At 36.8% G+C, this 21,155-nt stretch overlaps 1 protein-coding gene across 1 annotated transcript in view; it reads right to left on the reverse strand.

Moving 5' to 3' along the window:
- The window catches only part of si:dkey-11f4.7 (piezo-type mechanosensitive ion channel component 2), a 32,942-nt gene that overhangs the window by 11,124 nt on the left and 663 nt on the right, over nt 1-21,155 (reverse strand). Inside the window, exons 2-40 of the mRNA XM_067527306.1 lie at nt 19,853-19,948; nt 18,313-18,414; nt 18,039-18,084; nt 17,544-17,703; nt 17,225-17,438; nt 16,883-17,096; nt 16,327-16,534; nt 15,936-16,034; nt 15,758-15,799; nt 15,432-15,567; nt 15,060-15,214; nt 13,210-13,476; nt 12,784-12,892; nt 12,416-12,537; nt 11,885-11,944; nt 10,904-11,052; nt 10,600-10,764; nt 10,168-10,209; nt 9,901-9,933; nt 9,706-9,818; nt 8,734-8,909; nt 8,331-8,507; nt 8,001-8,165; nt 7,365-7,565; nt 7,061-7,265; nt 6,559-6,660; nt 6,280-6,445; nt 4,596-4,839; nt 4,350-4,446; nt 3,913-4,072; nt 3,478-3,567; nt 3,233-3,333; nt 2,985-3,050; nt 2,709-2,821; nt 2,436-2,556; nt 1,651-1,728; nt 1,339-1,505; nt 561-760; nt 153-314 (exon numbers count right to left, since the gene is read on the reverse strand). Of these exons, the coding sequence (XP_067383407.1) occupies nt 153-314; nt 561-760; nt 1,339-1,505; nt 1,651-1,728; nt 2,436-2,556; nt 2,709-2,821; nt 2,985-3,050; nt 3,233-3,333; nt 3,478-3,567; nt 3,913-4,072; nt 4,350-4,446; nt 4,596-4,839; nt 6,280-6,445; nt 6,559-6,660; nt 7,061-7,265; nt 7,365-7,565; nt 8,001-8,165; nt 8,331-8,507; nt 8,734-8,909; nt 9,706-9,818; nt 9,901-9,933; nt 10,168-10,209; nt 10,600-10,764; nt 10,904-11,052; nt 11,885-11,944; nt 12,416-12,537; nt 12,784-12,892; nt 13,210-13,476; nt 15,060-15,214; nt 15,432-15,567; nt 15,758-15,799; nt 15,936-16,034; nt 16,327-16,534; nt 16,883-17,096; nt 17,225-17,438; nt 17,544-17,703; nt 18,039-18,084; nt 18,313-18,414; nt 19,853-19,948 (5,323 nt within the window). The remainder of the gene's footprint in view (nt 1-152; nt 315-560; nt 761-1,338; nt 1,506-1,650; nt 1,729-2,435; nt 2,557-2,708; nt 2,822-2,984; nt 3,051-3,232; nt 3,334-3,477; nt 3,568-3,912; nt 4,073-4,349; nt 4,447-4,595; nt 4,840-6,279; nt 6,446-6,558; nt 6,661-7,060; nt 7,266-7,364; nt 7,566-8,000; nt 8,166-8,330; nt 8,508-8,733; nt 8,910-9,705; nt 9,819-9,900; nt 9,934-10,167; nt 10,210-10,599; nt 10,765-10,903; nt 11,053-11,884; nt 11,945-12,415; nt 12,538-12,783; nt 12,893-13,209; nt 13,477-15,059; nt 15,215-15,431; nt 15,568-15,757; nt 15,800-15,935; nt 16,035-16,326; nt 16,535-16,882; nt 17,097-17,224; nt 17,439-17,543; nt 17,704-18,038; nt 18,085-18,312; nt 18,415-19,852; nt 19,949-21,155) is intronic.

The raw sequence follows: 21,155 nt of genomic DNA on the forward strand, positions 1-21,155 counted from the left end.
CTGTCATTGAACTCTCAATCAATCCTAATTTTCATGGCAAGGTTTAAATATGGATTTGCGACTGAGCCTCTAGAACCACTATAGGACTCTCTCCACACAGTTAAACAAATCTGTCCTTGACCCTTTTATATACTTGAACCAAAGATTTCCACCTTGGTGAAAGGTCGTCTGTGTCAAACGAGGTTAGATCCATGTTGGCTGTTTTCAGGAGCCTCCGTCTCAGCTGGTCAGCAGCAGGCAACACAGGAAGAGGCTCATCCAGCTCTTCCTCCGTCGGTTGCCGGGAGCCCAACATCGTCTCATCTGTCATACAGCTACAGGTAAGCAGGTCGGGGAGCACATGAGTGTGCAGGGTCGAAAGGAGAGACAGACTGTGTCTACATTATGCTGTGTGCATCTGTAGGACTGGCTGGCACTTGTAACATAAGTATAATGGGTACAGCAACCTGAAGCTTATCACAGTGCATGTGTGGACACAGACGTTGAAATAAAGTGGATCCGGGGAAGAGAATGAAAACATGAGAGTAAACATGTGACCAAGTCAGTGTGCTGTGACTTACCTGGAAACACTGCTGCCCCAGGACACTTTGGAGGCCTGGTTCTTTAGCTTGTTGTACTCATGGTGTGAGGTGGAGACAGCAGGTGGCGAAGAGGGGGCAGGCAGGGAGCCACCTAGGTCATCCTGGGAGGACAGTGTGTTCTGACGGGACATCCAGTTGTCATAAAACTGCTTTACACTCTCCTGGCTCACCTCTTTGCCCTAGAGTGAGAAAAAGAGGGAAGTATAATGTTAACACCGTCAAAAACAAAATGGTCAAAGTGAAGGAACTGAGGTTGTAGCGGATTTTGGAAATATGTGTTTTTTGTAATAACATATGAAGAGAATAGACATAAAAAAAAAAGGTTGAAACTGTAAACAATTACAAATACAGTGGCAAGTTTTTACTATTTTCCAAAACGCAAATATAAAAGAATATTTGCCCCACAATTTTGCCATTAACATACAGCATATATAGTTTTTCTAATTGCTTTCCCAGGTTACATCCATCACTGCCCATGCAGTCTTGATATCAGTAATTTGTAATTTTCACTAAACAAATTATTTGTAGGTATTTAGAACAATAAAACTGGAAAGTAAACTTTGACCACATATATATAACTTTTTACACTTGTATGAATGTATGAATACGCATAACAAAACATAAAAAATAAACATAACATAAACACAGAAAACATTTGCTTGGGTTGTATTTATTCGTTAAACAGGAAAATCAATCTAAAGGGTTTGCCAGCAGAACATCTATTAAATTTACTGCGTTGTAAATTGTTTCATCCCACCTTCTTTAGCTGCTGGTTGAGTAACGCTCGCTCAAAGCGCAGCACTTTGGAAATATCCAGGCTGTCTTTGCAGAAAGAGTTCAGTCCCTCCGTCAGGTCGTCAAAAAGAGACTGAACAAACACCCAGCTAAACTTTAGTGTATTAATGACACGTTGCAGGATGTTTTCTGTAAGAAGAGGTGCACAAGTGAATGTAAATGTGTCTCCTCATTGAATATTTTCTCTGTTGTTTGTTAATATTATAAATATCATAATAAATCATAAAGCTATTTAGAAATTGCAAGTATAATGCAGTGAATCTTGTGCGTTTACCTTTTTCCTCCTCCTGTACTTTCACCTCCACAATGCTTTCTTCTAGCTCATCCTCACTAGAGTCTGTTCTATCAATACCTGGGAAAAGGTTTTATTGTGAAATTATTATTCATTATTATGAATATTTACTGAAATTTTGGGTAACCTGATGTTTGCTCTATTGCCATAATGTTCACCTCTACTCTAGAAATATAAATAATATAAAACCTGTTGGACAGGATAGTCTGCCATGTCAGCTTTAGAAATATAGGGAACACATTATTTTAAGTCCAGGTTTTATCCAGATAATTTCCTAAAAAATTGCTTCTAATTTTCCAGAAATTACCGGGCAGTTACTTGATAATTTGTAGAACACTTTCCAGAAAAGGCAAACATGATTAAAATTGGACATAAAAACATATAAGTATTCATTAAAGACTCCAAGAGAGACACGGTAATTATTAAGTCTTAATCAGATAGTAAAGTGTACTTCACTTAGTGACATTGTATTCAAGTTCAAGTTTGTGGAAATTAAGTAAAATGTGTTGTACGGTTTGTTGCCGATTTGGTCAAATAGCAGATACATTTTAGAAAAGTATGAGGAAAATTTGAAGGAAATTATTAGGAAAATATGAGACCTATAAAATAAAGCATTTCAGAATATCTCTAAATGACTAAATCTGTCAGCAAATCACCTACTTTCTAAATAAAGAACTTCAATCTTCAATCTCTGACTGGTTTATAGGAGCCACTCTGATGCTTAAATTAAAATGCTGGTAAATTAACACATCATGTCACTCTCTCACCTTGCTGTTTCTGCAGCTCTCTCTTTGCTATCTTCTTCTGTTGTTTTTTTCTTTTCTTCTTGTCCTTCTTTATGTCCTTCAGTGCAGACTTAGAGCTGGTGACCCAGGCGTTATAGGCCAACTGGAATATCATAGACACATGTTACAGTGTAGAGACACCAGACATAATAGTGTAGCGAACAGTAGTTATCCATTAGTAAAAAAAAAATATTTAATGTATCCATTTCATTTGTTATTAGTTTTTGTCTGTGTTGTGTTGTTTCTGGCTGTAACCTGGAAAGCAGATTTCTTTTTTGGTGGTTCCTTCTCCTCTTTCTTCTGTGTGGTTTCCTCCTCCTCCTCCTCACTGTCACTCTCAAACAGGTGATACCCGCAGTTGTTTTCAACTGCATAAATCAGAGCAGTGTCAGAACTACTTGGCTATGGACACTGAGCTAAAGCTGCCAATCTTCATCCTTTCTAAATGGTATGCTTAGTTTGATTTTTATTAAGAGTACATCACTCTGAGAGAACCAAACACTGTTTAGATTATGTGATATTGCTACTCACCCCCAGGCTGAGAGACCCAAGGCTTCCACCATTTTCCTGCATCTCTCTTTGCCTTCTCATCATCATCTAAAAAATTTTAGATTAAACTGTTGCATAAATTTGCTGAGAGTTTTTAATATAAATGTTTTACTATAGACATGACATGATAGGAATAGACTTTGTAGCTTGAATATTTACAATTGTAAGAAACTGGTCTTTGCTTTGCTGGTTTATTATGTAGAAACAGGAAATAGATTCACTTGTGTTACCCAGTGTCACCTGGTCCTGGTCCTGGTCCTGATTACCAGATGTTTCTGGCTTGTTTACTGCTGGAGGTCGACCCTTCTGTTTAGACTTGATCTTTTCCATTCTACAGAAAGGTAAGTCCATTACTTCACTGCAAATTGTTTACTTTTTGCATGAGATTAATAGGACAATAGGGAGAAATTCTTCAGTCATTAAAGTAAATTGATCCAATAATTGATGTAATAGTGTTTTACTGCATCTGTCTTACTGTTTCTTTAGTGTCTCCACAGATTTCTTCTCCATCTCTAGTCTGGCTGCTACCTGCTTCTTTACCTTTGCCTCAAAGAGCTCAGCACCTCTTTGAGTTAGGGAGAGGCAGAGAAAATAAACATTATTTTATTTATGGATAGCACAGTAAACTTATTTATCATTGCTGCTTATGGGTAAACTAGTCTGAATGACTTGTGAAGCACTGTGTGAATTCAAGTGTTCAAATATGTAGCACATATGCAGTTTCCTTTCAATTAGTACCAAATTACAAATTGTTTCCAGGAAACTATTATATTTTGTAGTTATCAGTCTGTTGTTGTTATCAATCTGTTACTTATTAAAGACAGCATCACAAAAACTGGTTGCAATTTAATGCTGCTCTATCAGATGTTCCCTTGTTGTCATATTTATGACAAAATAGCAGTTTTAGTACCTGGAGGCCAATATCTTAGAAGACTTGAGGTCAGACACCACATAGAGGAAGTAGTAGCTGAGGAAGACCCTCCTCTGTGCCAGGAGGACAGTGAAACATATTGCATCCCAGACAATGCCAGCCTCATCCTCTGGCAGCTCACACTCATCATCAGGTTCAGCTGAAACACACATGGGATATAAGAAATATGACTCACACTGTTTGAATAACTCAGCAAAACTATTTGGGGACATACGCAAATGCTCAATTTTTGTGTTCTCTAATAATTCTGACTTAAAAATGAACTCCACACTAAGATTAGTTTTAACATTTGTCCTCATACATATTTAATTTTTTGATTGATCCTGATGGGGAAATCATCCCATCGACAGCTACACATAGATGATGGTGCTGTTGTAATCTGCCACACCACATTTTGTCAACATTCTGACACTTACGAACGTCGTAGCCTTTGATGGTACAGAACATACTGAAGGCCTGAATTAACCAGCAGCTGTTCTTCAAAAGGCTGTCCAGGTAGGCACACGAACCCAGCTGATCAAGAAAAGGTAAGTAAAGGCAGAAACAGCCTTAATAATTAAATAAAACACATTACACAATATTAACAACAATAGCAAAGAGTCTCCCTAAAATCATTACACAGCTGCATGTGTAAAATTATTTTTGCTTTTTACTTGACTCACCGACAGCAAATTCTTCATAGCAATCACAAAGCAGGTGTATCCGATGAGCCAGTCCCACAGTTGCAGGATGTATCTTACAGGCTGCATCAGCACACTGCCTCCAAACAACATAAAGTAAAAACAGGCCACCAGGTAGCCCAGACAAAAGATGTTAATCCGAGTGGTGCCAGTGATGAAGATGAGGCAAAGCACCAGCCAGAAAAAATAGCTGAAGACAAACACCTTTACCATGTCAAGGTAACACCTGAAGAGACAGAGAAGAAAATCAAAACTAATGTATAAATAAATAAACTTTCTTGTCATATATTATTGTGCAAAACACCCAACATAACCACAGATTATCTCTGTATTGACAGAAAAATAAATTTATGCCAGTTTTTGAGGAGAAGGAAAAAGAAAATGGTGCCTAAAAAGTTTCTTAGTATTTTTATCAAATCTTACTAATTACATAGGATAGTAGTGTCTTTTACAAACTGCTTCATTTCCTTTTTATAATAATTTTAAAAAAACCTATAAAAACACAAGCATGATTATTGCCTCAAATCATAGAATGTCAGCAGGTGTTATACACAATATTGAACAAATCATAAAATCAGTAAGTTGTGGTTTTAAAGGGAATAACTGTCATTATTTCTGGAGTTTGCCAAACCAGGCTAGCTTTTTTCTCAATTTACAAAAAGCAACTTTATATTTAACACACGCGTGAGAGTGGGGAGAGAAGCATCCCATCGCAGCAAAACGTTTGCAGATTTGTTTTCAATTAATTATTTTATAAGTCAGCAGAATAAATAATGCAAAAATAAAAAATGGGTCAAGTATTAGTTAGGTTACAATAAACTGATGGAACAAGCAAATCCTAACATCTGACAATGTGCAAATAAAAGTGATTTTCGCTTCGTAATTCTAATTTAAATAATACATTATCAAATTGTTGATTAATTTCCTTTCAAGGAATAATTTCAGCATTATTTATATGAATAATAATTCACTCATTAATACTTCAGAGCAGTATTTGGCTGACATTTCTTGATTGAGCAGGTATGTTTGTATGGCTTTCCCTAATTATCAGCCTCAAAAATAACATCAACATTTTGGTTATGTTAGTAACATATATTCCATTGACTTCAAGATGGCAAATGTGATGAGGACCTGCAGCAAAAAGTGAAATGAATCCCATAAACAAATGCACTTATGTATCATATAAATGGGAGATGTCCATGAGTGCTTATCCAGCACTTTCATTTTACCAGAACAGCTTTCATGATTTTGACAAAACACATAAATGAATGATCTAACTCAACCACTTAAGGCTCCTAAAATGACCACAAACGTGCATGATGGAGTTTTGCTTGTCCACCTGTAGTTTAACCCAGAGAACAAGAAACTGTTCGAATAAACATGAAAATGTTCTGGTTCTCTATATGAAGTGCTTGTCTACGGGATTTTTGTTCTTATACATCTATAAATTGTAAATCTGAAAGTGAGTTGTATTCATTGGGAGTAAAAAATAAATTACACATATTGCATTTTCACATTGTGGATAAGTATGAAACCTTCATACTGATATTTAGACTAATACATAATTGAAATGGTATGAAGACCATACTGTACCAAGTATAAAAATTATTCCTTCCAAGAAATATGAAAATGAAAAGACAAACTAAAAAGAGTAAGGTATTCTGACCTGCAATGAAGGAAGTTTTCAACTGGTATGAACTGGTTGAAGGAACAAGGATCCAGACTGCGGCTGATCTCAACATTATCTCCAGCCAGCAGGCGCACCGCTGCTCTGTTCTCCTCCTCAAATACCTGCCACTGTAGCGAGGAGCACAGTAACAGGAGGTAGTCATCTGCAAATATCAGGAGAGAAATGGATGATCTAACATGAAAAATTACACAGGAAGATATTAATAAATATATTTTAAGTTAGGGGGTTAAAAATGAAGGAGAGAAACAGACTCACAGAAAATGAATGAAGGATTAGGTCTCATGGCAAAGTCAGGCATGTAAAACCACTTTATGACATTAGAGTTCAAAGGGTGAACTGCAGTCCTCCAGGGGTAATCTAAAAACAGAAAAAAAAATGAACGTATAGAATCAAATTTCATGAATATTTAAATTTAATTTTCTGTGAAACAGTGGTGGAATAATCTCTAATCTCTTAACAGAAATAAATGACCATCTAAGTAATTTATCAATACAAAGAACACGTAATATTCCCAATGTTTGCTATTATTCTGCATTTTATTCTATTTTAAACTTATTCATTCTTCTAAGATACTGTAGTCTGTTTCACCTTTTCTGTTTCTGTGGTTAGATTTTCTGTAGGTGCTAGTCTTTTATTCTTGTTGTTATCATCTTTATAGCTCACACCTTTTTATAAATACAGTGTACAAAAACATAAGCTCTCCCTGGAAATTATAGCTTATTTTAAAAAATTAGACAGCTTTATAAAGATTTCATACCAACACAGAGAGCAGGAGGAATGCCGATGCAGAGCAGGTACTGCAGCACCATGAGTCCTGCTGTGAAACAGCAGTATTTAGGCCACACTTCCCCGATAGCCTTCCTGCGCCGCCGGGACAGGACAGCCAATAAGGTGCAGGAATGGATTAAGGCATAGAAGTCCATCCTCTGACCAATTACGTTGACTGCTACGATTAAACTGATCTAAGAGGTGCGTGCATGTTAAGAAGTTAGATACACTAAACAGTTCACATACTGTACACATAAACAATGCGGATACACACTTCATTCCTTAAAAATTACCTCCAGTCCAAATTTGTAGAAGCAGAAGTTGATAAAGTACTTGATGCAGGGCAAGACACCGTGATCAAGGTGTTGCCTTGTGATGCTCTGGAAGATAACGCTGAAGGATGGGGGCTTCAGGTTGTTATTGAGACGGAAGTATAGTTGGTGGCGATGAACAGTTGCCTCAAACACCAGTAGCCCCAGCACAGTCAGATGGTTCTATGACACAGAAAAAATCTGAACTGGGAAAAAATCAAAAGGTCTACAGGCAATGTACATGTTATTACCATGAATACAATTCACTTATAAGATGTTTTCATGATATATAGATGTGATAGATACAGTAGATGTACCTCATTACTAACTGCCGCTATTCGGAATCATTTAGACTACTACACAGTAGTATGCTGCCTGCAAAACCAGGTTAAACTAGGTTGCGCATTTTAAATTAAAACTAAAAATAGAACTGGTGTTGTGTCTTATTCCATCTATTTCTTTCTATCTAAATATTTTGGAGCCACCTTTCACTGATTGGGAAGTGCATTAGAACTTGATATATTAAAATTGAATGAAAAAGCAGTTTGGTGTAAAACTGGTGTGAAAAAACATGAATATTTGTTCAGGAACCAGTCCTTGACAGGTTTGTCACCATACTCTAAGACAGGGGAGGATCCTGCCCTCACACTTGCGCAGGGCTCCACACCAATAAACAGGGTCTACAGGCTCAATGTAGAGAATAGATCTCCTGAGCAGCTCCAACATGTTCCCTCTAAGCTCCATTCCATGATCAAGACTTGAGCTGTTGGAAGATAGCAGGCCCTAAAACACAATAGACACATGAGCAAGCAGGAAGGTGAGAATCCTCTTTCAACAAATGCTTAGTTCTCAATTGGAAACACACGGACTGGAGAACAAGACAGAAGACAACGTCCATGCTGTTTTAAATGAGCTATGTGTTACACACAAGCAGTTATGCATACTCACAGCAGTACAGTTGGAGGAGTAATCAAGGGGTTTGATAACTTTGAGTTGGTAAAACATCTTGCACACCACAATGACACAAGCCCACACAGCAGAGATGCTGGATGCCAAAGGTCGTAAACGTGGGAATGGAAGTGCAAACACCCACAGAACCAAGAAGACCAAATTCATTAAAGAAACCTGTGAAAATATAAATCACTTTGTTTTTATTTGATCCTTTGATTCTTAATATAACAATAGCAACCAAGTTATCATAATCTAAAACATGTCTTCTTGTGGATTTTACCTCCACTTTCGGTGTAGACATAAACACTTTCACACATTACCTTGCCTACACACCCACACCCACACATACACACACACACACACACACACACACACACACACACACACACACACATTTCACCTCTTGGAGTGAAACCCAGATGATGCCAGAGGAAATTATTTTGAGGCTGTGAAGCTCCAGCAGTCTCCAGCTCAGCTCTTGGAGCTTGTGGAGTCCCATCAGAGCCTGAAAAATGAGCAGTGTCGCTCTGTCCACAATAACAAACCACTTGTTCTCCTGAATGCTGGGGGCAGATTCTGAAGAGATGATATCAAGATAGGTAAAGAATAAAGTAAACTTACAGCTACAGCTAGCACATGCCTAATACGGTGATTAGTGGCAAGACAATTACATATAGATTAATACAATGCATATATAGAGCTGATTTACAAAAGTAAGATCACTTATTTTAAATTGTATGTTTTAAAAATACAGTATGTCTTATTTCAAGGCTTTATTCATTCCTAAAATGAGTAGAGTTTAAATAAAAATATGCTGGATTTTTGAAGATGCTTGTATTTAAAGTAATGTTTTAAAAGTTATTATTATTTCAGTTATTTTATTTCAAGATTCAAATAAAGTGATTAAAAAAGTATATGTATATTTGTTACTTATTGAAAACTATTGTTTTTTACTAGTTTTAAGTTCGATTGTAATTTATAGTGGCTACATATCAATGTTAGTTTAGTCATTTTTCATTATCAGATATGCTGAATTTGTGTTTTAAATGTTACAATTTTTACTAGCTCATACAACATTATGGTTTCTTTCTAGTAAAAATGATTTAACAGTAGAACTGAGGAAAAAAACATACCCCGTTTTTAAGATGCAGAGATATACTATTAAGTAAACAGATCTATTTAACATAAAAACTAACTTGCATGTGTGAATCATTCAAGTTTGAAATTTGACCTCTTAAATATTCATTTGCATTTACAAAAATGCAACATTTTGTTCACTGACAAATAAAATCTTGTAAGAAAATGTAGAAGTTGTGTATCAATAAATAATCCAACTTCACACTGGCAATTTTGGGCCTTTAGCTGTAGTTACCCTCTTCAGCTGTCTCTTCCTGCTCCTCAATGCCTTTCTCCATGGAAGTCTGCAGTCTGATGCTGGTCAGGGTCTCCTGACTTTTCCCGTTTCCCATCTGCTCCTTTACAAGCCTACAGTACAAAAGTGATAACGAATGAAAGAATAAATTATCCTGTATTATATTTATTTTTTATATGATGACTAGAGTTTTACCTTTTCTGAATGCTTTCAATGTTTTCTTTAATTCTGTAAATGAAATTAAAGAAAGATGAGTAAACATTACAGTAAGCATTAGTATTATGAATGTTCCAATTACATTTACACCACAAGAAAGCAGCTCTTCCTCATTTAAACACTGATTATGTCTACTAAATCAGCTACGTGAGACACATTCAATGATGATGGGGCTTAACACAGTGTCCAAGTGTCTGAAATGTGAGTGCAACAAAACATTTATGAAGGAATAAATGAGTCTCTTACGTCTCAGATATCAAATTGAGTGAACTCCTGAGCTCTTCCTCTCTGGGTGGAGACAAGATGAATCAGACAAATATGACAAACAGACAAACTGCAAAAAAAGCATTTACCAGCCAGTATCTACAGAAATAATAGTAACTGCTTGTTTTTTTCTTCCATAAAACGGTAACTTTGTACGTTAATGACACTGGTGTATCGAGGTGAAGTTGTAGAATTAATTAATTTCATTCAGTGCTGTGTAATAACAACCACATATAAAGGAAGTATGTGTTCCTTCGAGATGTCTTTTGCAGAGATTTTGTTCTCACCTTCAACAAAACTGATCCTGTATCTACATGATAGTTATACATGTATTTATGTTACAGTCATCTTATACATGACAGTATCTGTATTTGATATTTTTTCATTCCTGAATCCTGAATGCTTCTAGCTCACCTGGAAGCCTGTCTGACAGGTACGTTTTCAAGGTCAGTGAGAGACAGAAAATCTGAGTTGAAGTAGTGCAGTTGGAGGATACAAGCCAAAAGGAATGCAGCAGGAAGCAGAATACGTGCAAACAGCTCCACTGTGTCGTAACGTTCCAAACCCAGGTCACGAAGACTAGAAAATAAGATCAGAGGTGAAGAGGTGAAGTCTGCTGTGACGTTCTGAAAATGAATTGTGATTATACACAAAAGGGCTTTTAACTCATAAAGATGTTAATAAAATGACCAATATGTACAGACAAACCAACACTCACCCTTCTTCAGACATGCCCATGATCTGTCTGAACAGCCCAGACACACTTCTAAACTGGTACATGTAGATGACTATCAACACCACCATGGAGTAACCGACCACGACCGCCCAGAACTTCTTCAAGAGCCGACGCCACATGTCATAATGGATCTGAGGGGAGAGAATACAGACATAATATGCAGTATTTTTTCTCTGGGGATGCATATATTAACATCCTTATTGGCCTTTACATTTTTTACTGACTTATTCCATTTCCAAGAGCACAGCTCATAGGTTTGGCCTTCTGAAATGAATACAACTGTTTGGCATCCGCTAAACAAGTAGCTAAATTACATCTCTAACATTATGAACAACAACATTGCTTTTATTCCTCCAATTACACACACACCAGTGTTTAAAACATTAGGGTGTTGCTAATAGGATGTTGTTTTGTCTTACTGTACACCACCTCTGCAGCCATTAAGCTTTCCTGTAAGTGTGTTTCTAAAAGGTCAGCAGAAACATAAGATGGGGAAGAAAAGGCAGGAAAACAGCACCAAAAATGGCTGAGTATGTGTTTGTGGGTCATAATCAATATGTTTAACTGTAAAATAGTATTGATGAGCCATAGATAGTGTGGTTGTGTGTTCGATCCCACAGTTTATGTAAGCATTGGACCCACACAAACAACAGCTAAATGATTCACAGATGGTATTTAGGTGTCCATACATTACAGTATAATATAAACATGAAGCTGTGGCTATATGTGTTACATTATGTCTGAACAATATAAGCACATTTCCTCTCCACTTACTGACCCCTGCAATAGTATCATATTTCTAGCCATCGTCTACTTTACCATGTACATACAGTGGCAAATAGTCAGAGAATTAATGCATACTTAAGTACCGATTTTCACATTAAGGAATAACATATACAAGATGTATAATAACTGAATCACTCTACTTCATTTCAAAACACACATAACAGAAATGTCACTAACCTGGTAGAGGACAACACAGAAGAGGAAGACAACAATGTAAAGGATCTTGTAGACAACAACCTGAGCAAATTAAACACGGTCAACTTCAGATCCATTTCAATCCAGTCAAATATTACATTTAAATGTATTTTATTAAATTACATTTTTAAATAGCCTTCTTCCTATTGGCCTCTAGAAAATAAACATGCTGTGCACATACACAGATCAGCCATAGCATTATGACACTTGCTCGACAGTTGGTTTGCAACGAGGGTTAGATGGGTGTTATGTATCAAAGTAACTTCTACATAAGTGGCAGGACCCAAGGTTTCCCAGCAGAGGATTGCCCACAGCATCACACTGCCTCCCCCCGGCTTGCCTTCTTGCCATAATGCAACTTGGTGCCATCTTTTTCCCAGGTAAGCCATGCACACACACTCGCCAGATAAAACAGTAACCAAAAAAGAAAAATGGTCAAAAAAAAGAAAGAATAACTACATGTTTGTCTTATCTTTTCCCATGCTACATGATTTTCAATCTGTCAATCAATACCTTTCCAGAGAAGCTGACCACAAAGAACATGGAACAGCAGAAGAAGATCCAGTATTTCACCAGTGTTCCTTTAACACCTGAAATCACCATCGCTACCAGAGGTGATGGCTGACTGTCCTCCGCTGAGATGGAGAAAACAGAGGAATAAAGGATGAGGAGGAGAAGTGCAAAAATAAACAAAATAAAAACAACCAAGGAGTAGAAAATAGAGAGAACCTTTCAAGGAGAACTATTTGGAGTGTTTTTTCATCAAAATGCAGCCAATCTGGCTAAATGTAAGAATTTCAAAAGGTGCATATGACAAGACTAAATCTCTGTCTAACACAACAAACATAATCTTCACTAAAGGAATTTGAAAAAAAGATTACGTGGCATGACTTTCACTTCATCTAAAGATTTCTCCTTCATGCTCCTCTCCTCTTGTTTCTCCTTCAGCTGCTGACGAAACATCAACCAAAAGCTGAAGCTGTAGAAGACCTGCCGCACACACAGGATATCATGAGCACTAAACATGGAGTATAGGTGCACAGCTGTACAATCTGCAATACCAAACAGAGTCAGGTTCTGTATATGTGTAACAACTACCATACAGTCTAGGGTGCAAAAAAAGTTACTTTAAACCTGGCTACCAAAAGAATAAGTAGTAAAAGCAACCTGCCAATGCATGGTTCTCACACTGATTATTGTAGTGTAAATGGAAAAAAAGTGGGGGATCTAATAGGCAGCCATGAGAAGAGTTTCTCTAAATATATATCTTTTATATTCCTGTCCTTTAGGGCGCCTCTCAAGCTCACCTTTGCTCCCAGGTGGACGCAGGGTGCAGGGTGGTAGCTGTTGAGGTCGAAGTCCACTATCACAGCTGAGGGCAAGCCGGGGTACAGCTCGGCCCGGCTCAGACGCAGCCCACTCAAGAAGCCCAGCACCACCAGGACGGTGCCGTAGATGGCTAAGAAGGGGGCAGACATCATGGCGTACCGCCGCCGATCTCTCATCATCCAGATTATACACGACCATATTAGCAAGGCAAAAGTCAGCCAGTTGTTGTAGGTGATGCTCCACATCTATCAATATTTTTGACATGGTCATATATATATATAAACAAAAAAAGGATATTTGATTTGATATTTGTTTAGTTAATAATTAGTTAAAGTAGTAAACAACAAGCCCAGAACAGTTAATTGATAACTGCTATATTGTTTAAAATTAAAGCCAACAGAGCTAGCTAAATAGCTAACATAATGGTATTATAGTGCGCTCAGGTTAATTAGCCTTAGCTGAGTTAGTTTAGCTAACACTAAACTGGATCTAGTCGGTTAACGAACGTTTATGAGTAGCTAGAAGGTCAAAGAACCAACAGTTATTTTGTCAGTTGATTAATAGAAGACTTTTCCCTGCTACAGTCTCTGTCTGTACAAACTGAGTCCCTTTGTGTTATTATTGTAGCTTTGAGCAGATGAAGCAGCCATTACCTCCCAGGTTAGGACTCAGGTCTGTATGTCGAAGGTCATTTGTCTTTCAGTTGAAGTTAAACCGTTAGGGGTCACACTGCCGCTGATGTTAGTTAAGTGACAGTGACTCCAAAGCTCCTAACCTGTGTCTACACTGCATGTTAAAGTGCAGCTTGATGATCGGCCATATATTGAAAACAGACAAATTCACAACGTTTTCTCAGAGTGAAGACTTGAAACAGGAAAAAGTTTTCATCGGGATATAAAGGAGACTTAGACCAGCTTGAAAGAAGCAATTTTGTTAGAGAATTCCCAACATCTCCACGTCAACAACAACAACAGCAGCAGCAAACTAGGTCAACTGCGGAGATTTATTTGAACCTTGACAACAATATATTTAGTAGTGAGTTCTAAAATGGAATGTTGCTGCAGCTGGTTGAGAAATATCCAACCAGAGTTTAGGTTAATAAAACTACATTAATGTTGGTTAGTAACCCATACGATCTTGTGACAAAAAATTCTAATGATCCCTTTAACTGTTAAAAAGCCCACATTTCCATTGTTTTAGTCACTGTACTGCAGCGGTACTTCCTGCTTCAGCTTGGACAGCCCAATTTCCATTTTGTAAGGGCAAATTATTAGTTTGTATTTGCTCTAACATAGAATAGCTGTCATGAGTTTTGTCATTAACTTTCTTTCTGTGTAATTTTGTGATTTTCAGATATTTCATTGGAACCAATGAATGCTACAAGACAGCAAAGTGCACCAGCATAGAAAGTGGGAAAGTGCATAAGAAGAAATCCTTTTTCTTTTAAGGCAAGTGGACTTGAATGGCTTTGAGCATAAGACATAAACTGTACAAAAGTTAATGACACTTTCATCTTAGATTTTTAAAGCTATGTAAAACCTTTCTTTTTAGAAGTTATGACTACTCTTTTATATAACAGACGAAGAGACACTATTGTTGAGACGCATTGTTGATCTTGAATTACTTTCGCACTTAGGTTTTATTTAAACCACTTCTGAATATGTATTAGAAAAGCTGCTAATGTAAAACGCAAAAAATACCTAAAACAATTTTACCACATCATTTGGCTTTGTGAACCATTAAAATCTAAGGCCAGGTAATTTCTGTAATTTTAACAGATTACAAGGTAAAGTTGTAAACTAGATTATTTCTTTTGGATTTATTTTACCATCATGGTGATGAGGGCGCTGACATAGCTGTGTTTTTGCAACAGCTGCCCAAAGATGACCAGACCACTTGGACCTGAAGGGGGAGGCAAAGTCTCTGTCAGACTCTTTGACACCTCTTCACTTTTGTCCTCCACTACTCCCTCACCTTCTGTCTCTAACAAAAGTGAAAGATTAGAGAAAAAAAGGAATTATTGAGTTAGTACTGTAATTAGGCAATACAGTTATAATGATGGCACTGAAAAATTCTAGCGGACAAAATGAAATAAAGCCGATACATGTTGTTGAATCTATGTCCTGTATAGCTGAAATTTTAGGGCACACATAGAAATCAATAGTTGAGGTGATGTATTTAGATATTTGAAAGTCATTACCATGTGATGGCGAGTCTGTGATGCCTTCATACTGGGGCGGAAGGAAAGAGTCTGTGTGCCCTGCCCCACCTAACAGAGATCCCATGTCATTTCTATCGACATCTTGCCAGGAACTGCTTGTCATTAAGATCATTGGCTGGACAAGGAGAGAGCATCATACTATAAGTTTAACTCAGATATTGTATGTTCTTGTGATACCAAGTAAAGAGAGAACAAGCTACTAGCAACTATTTTTAAAGGAGTGCACACAACTCCTAAAATGTATATTACCACTTTAAACATTCAGAGTCTCACCCCATAAGCAATCCAGCAATAAAATATCTTACCTCATCAGGTAGATAGGTTTCATCATCTGTGCTGCTCAAAAGCTTAATTAGGAGAAAAATTGGTAATGCTGATTTGTACAGGCTTGACACAACAAGCAACTGGTATCAATTACAGTCGGAGGCAAATGTACAGTAATAACATTCTTGTGATGGGAAAATATACATGTTTATACTTTACCTCCTGCTTATCTCCCGCGATGTAGAGGACCCTGGAGAAGCTTGGTGGAGCCTCTGGACTTTCTATTGGACTTTCAAACTCCTCACCATCAATGGTATCCTGAGAAAAATGGTAACCACCAGGTTGTAGGGGTTTTTAGGCATGTTTACTACAGACCTTAGAAAGCTCAGCCACATTAATCGTAACGCTGCAGTGGAAGTTTCTAGCACAACTTGTAGTTTCATGATACTGCAGCAGCTAGAAGTACCTAGTACCATATACTTGTAGTAGTAGGAGTTGTCTTACTATACTACCATTGGCAGTTGTTGTAGTAAGGTCATTAAATGATGACAAGTCCATGTATAGTATGTACATTTACATTTACATTTAGTCATTTAGCAGACGCTTTTACCCTGATACATATGGAAATAGACACACACACACACACAAAACAAACCTCAATCATGTAGAACCATCTGTGTAGCAAAGCCACCAGTGTGTAGTACAGAAGCAGCAGGACCAAAGGATTGATAAAGTCAGGCCAGCTGACATGTGGGTGCAGATCCAGTGTGTTTGGGTCGGAGTTATTGGTTCTGATCACACCTGTCATACCAAACAGTCTGGGTATATGGGGATTATATGAAGAGTAATGAATACATTATGATCTGATATGCTATAATGATAAGCAAAATATATTTAATCAACTTCACAACAAATATTTTTTCTACAAAATAAGTGACTTTTTCCACTCTATGATGTGTAAGAGCCATTTAAAAAGAATTTTTAACTTTTTTAAATGGCCAAAGTGAATTTAAAATGTAAAAATTTTATATTGGTAGTACTTCAAAATAGATCCAGAAAAAACTTGGTTTTGCACTCTTTGCATTCAAATGTTAAAATTGATATTTATTAAGAACCACATTAGTACAAAATGTCAGTCTAATTGTACTTTTTAATCACTCCTGTACCTAGCATAGACATCATCTGGTGGTACAAGCTGCTGGGACAGGGGCAGCTGGTACAGGTACAGAGCCAACAGGTGTCCTCCGCTGAAGATGGCCATCATCACACACATTGAGCTGAAGAAGAGCAGGCTGATGGAGCGGCTGAACACCCACCACCATACCAAACCAAGAAACACCCCAAAATACACACCTGAGGTGAGGGAGGGCAGCGCTATACCTGTATATGGACACAGATACGCATACACACAATCCAGTGTGACAAAAGAAAAAAACGTGAAAAGTGAAATAAGTAAGATATTGTATATCTGTGATACACTTGTGCATACACAAGCTGCTTTAATGTACCTGCCAGCCCCAGCAGTAAGGTCACAACCACCTTTGCTGCTGTGTTCATGATTGCAGATAGCAGCAGCCTCAGTCCAGCTGCAAAGACTATCAGCTTCTGAACAAACTGGGGTGGACCCGACTGAACTGGCACCGTAGTCTCATCTGAGCTATCAAAGGATGAACCCTCTGTGTCGCTTCCTTCCTCAGATTCAGTTTCAGACATTTCTACTTCCTGCCAGACCAGTGAAACAGTCAGTATGTTTCCACAGAGGTTCCACAGGGTTCATAATCTACAGTTGCAAATTGTATAACAGTTGATAAACGTGCACATAGTTACCTGATGGTCAGATGGCCGTATTCCATTTTCATGAAGACTGATTTGGGGCAATGGATGTAGAAGTTTTTTGCAAAGCCTCAGTATGAAGAGGGCTGAGAAGAGGACACATATATCTGGGGCCAAGAGGCGCACAATATTTCCCGGATCTACCAAGCTAAACCTGGAAACACACAAGCATTTCCATAGACTGGATCTTTTTGATCAACACTTGTACTGCATAGTTAGGAAAATAATTTGCTTAGACTCACTCAATTCAACGCAATAAAAATTGTCTACAAAACAGATGAAATGTTAATGGGACAAATATCTATTTTAAGTTTAAGCTCCTATAAAGTTTATTTTCATACTGCAGCTAAATTTACAGATTAATTATAATCTCTTTTGAAAGTAAAAAGTTGTAAGTAATGTACAGTAGTAATTTCTATGTTTTTGGATTACAAATGTTAAACCATTGCTATGTTCCTTAAAACCCTGGGGGTAAATTTTGCAACATACCTTACAATACCCACGTGATAGAAGAAAATGTCCAAGTGGGCACTAACTGTAAGAAAAAAAAAAAAAAAAACACAGTCATTACACTGAGTTTAGTTTTTGGGTTTTTTTGTTGTTGTTTGTTTTTATAAAGTTTTATTTAAAATGTACATTAAGAGCTTTATTAGTTACAGAAAACACTGTATTGTTAACTAACAAGTATTCCTAATGTAATATAAAGTCTGCTGACAGAACTAGTGACATTTGATTTCCAAAAGAGTGTCATGTTTGTCTTTACCATGTGGAGGGATGTAGGTGAAAGGGATCTGCATGAAGCATTGCAGGGACAGAAAGGTCATGCTAGTGTAGATTATAAGCCGCAGGAACTGACCCGTTTTACCTAAGAGAGCAGCAAACAGTGACAGAAAACCAGGAAATAAATGCATGTAGGAGTTATAAATTATAAATACTGAATGATTATACTTCTTGACATTGTACTGAGATAGAGTAATAACGTCACAATAAGGTCATAGGAAAATTCTGTCATCTGTTAATGTTTAAGTGAGTTTATTATGCTTAATATTAATTAGAACATTCTACTCTGTAGCAAAAAGCTGAGTTTTGGCTGATAGTACACGCATGCACATCTCACGCGCTCTCACCCACACAAACACACACACAGTAATTGATGGATCTGATAGTTCTCCTCAAGACATTTTTCAGTAGAATATTGTCTCCTAGACACTTGGCAGTATTTTAAATTGAACTGTTTCTGTCTATGTGAGCACTTTTAGTAATCAATAATCTACTGTAGCTAAAGTGAGGTATGGGAGTCTGGGCATCCAACTGACTGAGTATCCAAGTTTTTTTAAGCCTACCTGAAAAAGGCAAAAAAACTCAACAAAACATAGATTTTCTGTGCTATACATTGTGCATATATTATATTCAATTAATATATGCAAATGCAAGCTTTTTTCATATATTTGATATATTATTTGCTGATGTAGCTCAACATTATCTAAATCAGGAAATTGTTGATGTGCAGGGTTTTTACTAAAAGCTTTGTTTCACTTTAACCTCTTTGCTTCTCACAAAGAGAGTAAGGTAATTACATACATATATGCTCAAGTATAGATGGAAAACATGAAGGTAATGCACGCGCAGGCACACACACACACACACACACACACACACACACACACACACACACACACACACACACACACACAGGATATACACATTTCATGACTTAGCCAAAGGAGAGATAGATCATATTAGTGAGATGAAGATAACTCAGGGATCTATGAAGCTTTCATAGATAGGCTGAAAGGCAAAGTGTTTTTAAATGGACAGAAAGAAAGAAAAATGCTGTCAACATGCTGACATCACATCTTTTAATTCCTCACTGTAATTACCAGGCTATGTATAATTGATTTGACCGTGCCAACCACTTCCCCTTTACAAAGTACTTTAAAGGAGGGGTACAAATATTTTAATTCATCAGAATGTAGTGATCAATACAAAGAAGACACACATGTGCATTAGGTACACATACACAGTTTCTGTATGACTTAATATAATCTCTTGTGTTTTATCTCTTACATTAATTTTCTTGGTGGAATATTTAAAAGTTTTTCTTATTTATATTTTCTCACCTAATGAACTGATATATGAGAAGGAAGATAACATACACACATTTATTTGAGTGTGTTACGATTATTTACATATTACTGTCACATGCAAGCATATATGTGCATATAACGATAAATAATCATATGTTAATGTTACTTAAGTTAGTGACACAAATCACAGATATAATGTCAATAGTCCCCTCTCACCTTTCATGGTGACCAGGGTGGGGTTCGGCATCAGCGGCAAAGTGAGTAGAAACAGAAAATACACCACTGAAAGACCATTGTAGCGGAATGCGGAAGCTAAAGTGATGAGAAAAGAACACATTTGATCTGTTTATTAAAAATTATTTTATCAAATTGTCCACAGTTATAGTCTCCCACTTTTTGTTTTTGTCATTTGTCTATGTATGTCACAAGAGAGTCACATCTCAAATTCAAATAGAACATGACCTTTGTAGGATGTACCTTCTAAAATGAAATTACCTCAGGTCATCTTGAATACCAACCTGTGTCTTTGTATTTAAAAGGAAAAACATGAAACAGGAACATGTCTCCAGTGTGATATTTCATGTATTTTATTTTAGTAATGAAATTAAAAGCTATGCAAGTAGCTCTGTAGTGACTCGCTTTCTTGTATTTTAATATTAGACAATTAGTTATACAAATAGACATAGGTCATTAAAGTCATTAAAAGTCAAACTGTAATTCAGACCATTCCTATTTTTCATGCAGGTTCTGAGTGCCTTACATATACTTTTTCTTAATAACATGTATTAACATTACTTAATACAGGGCAACATATGCGGTTTTAAATGTTTTTTGAATAATATTTTAAATCTAAGATGTGTTTTTATTTGATAAATTCACCAATACTCTAGATAGAAAATTCTAGGTGCTTCAGTGTGCATATGATATATTTTAAAGATTTCAATATGTTAACTAGAATATACACAGTAAGGAATTTTTTTGAGAACAATTCTTGCCTGCAAGAAACCTCAAATAATCTCAATATGGTGAATAACAGAAGACAAAGAATAACGTTATATTTATTCATGCACCGCAATCTATAAGGTGTGAATTGACCTATCCCGTCAGAAAATCAATCAATGGATCAATGAATCAATTGTACTTCTACTTTTGCAAAACAAGTTATCACTAACTCTCTCAGAACACACTACTTCTTGCATAATGCTAGCTCAGTAGCATCACTCAATAACAAACTCAGTTAATCTATCGTGAGATATAAATGCCACTGATAGAAGTAAGTCACATTAATCTTTGAAACTGAATGAGTGTTGTGCATTTTCTGTCTTGCTGCGACAAAAGCGAGTTGTGTGCAACACTAACCTTGCATTTAGCTTTACTACAATAACATCAACTCACTGATACTCCAACTTCAATATAACTGATATCATAGCCAGTGTTTTAATATAAAACTAAAGTTACCATATTGGAATAGAAAGCCACAGCAAAAAAAAAAAAATTTGTGTGAAAAGATAAGTTAAAG

This window comes from Channa argus, chromosome 13 (assembly GCF_033026475.1).
Source record: "Channa argus isolate prfri chromosome 13, Channa argus male v1.0, whole genome shotgun sequence".
In the NCBI taxonomy this organism is placed as follows: Eukaryota; Metazoa; Chordata; class Actinopteri; order Anabantiformes; family Channidae; genus Channa; species Channa argus.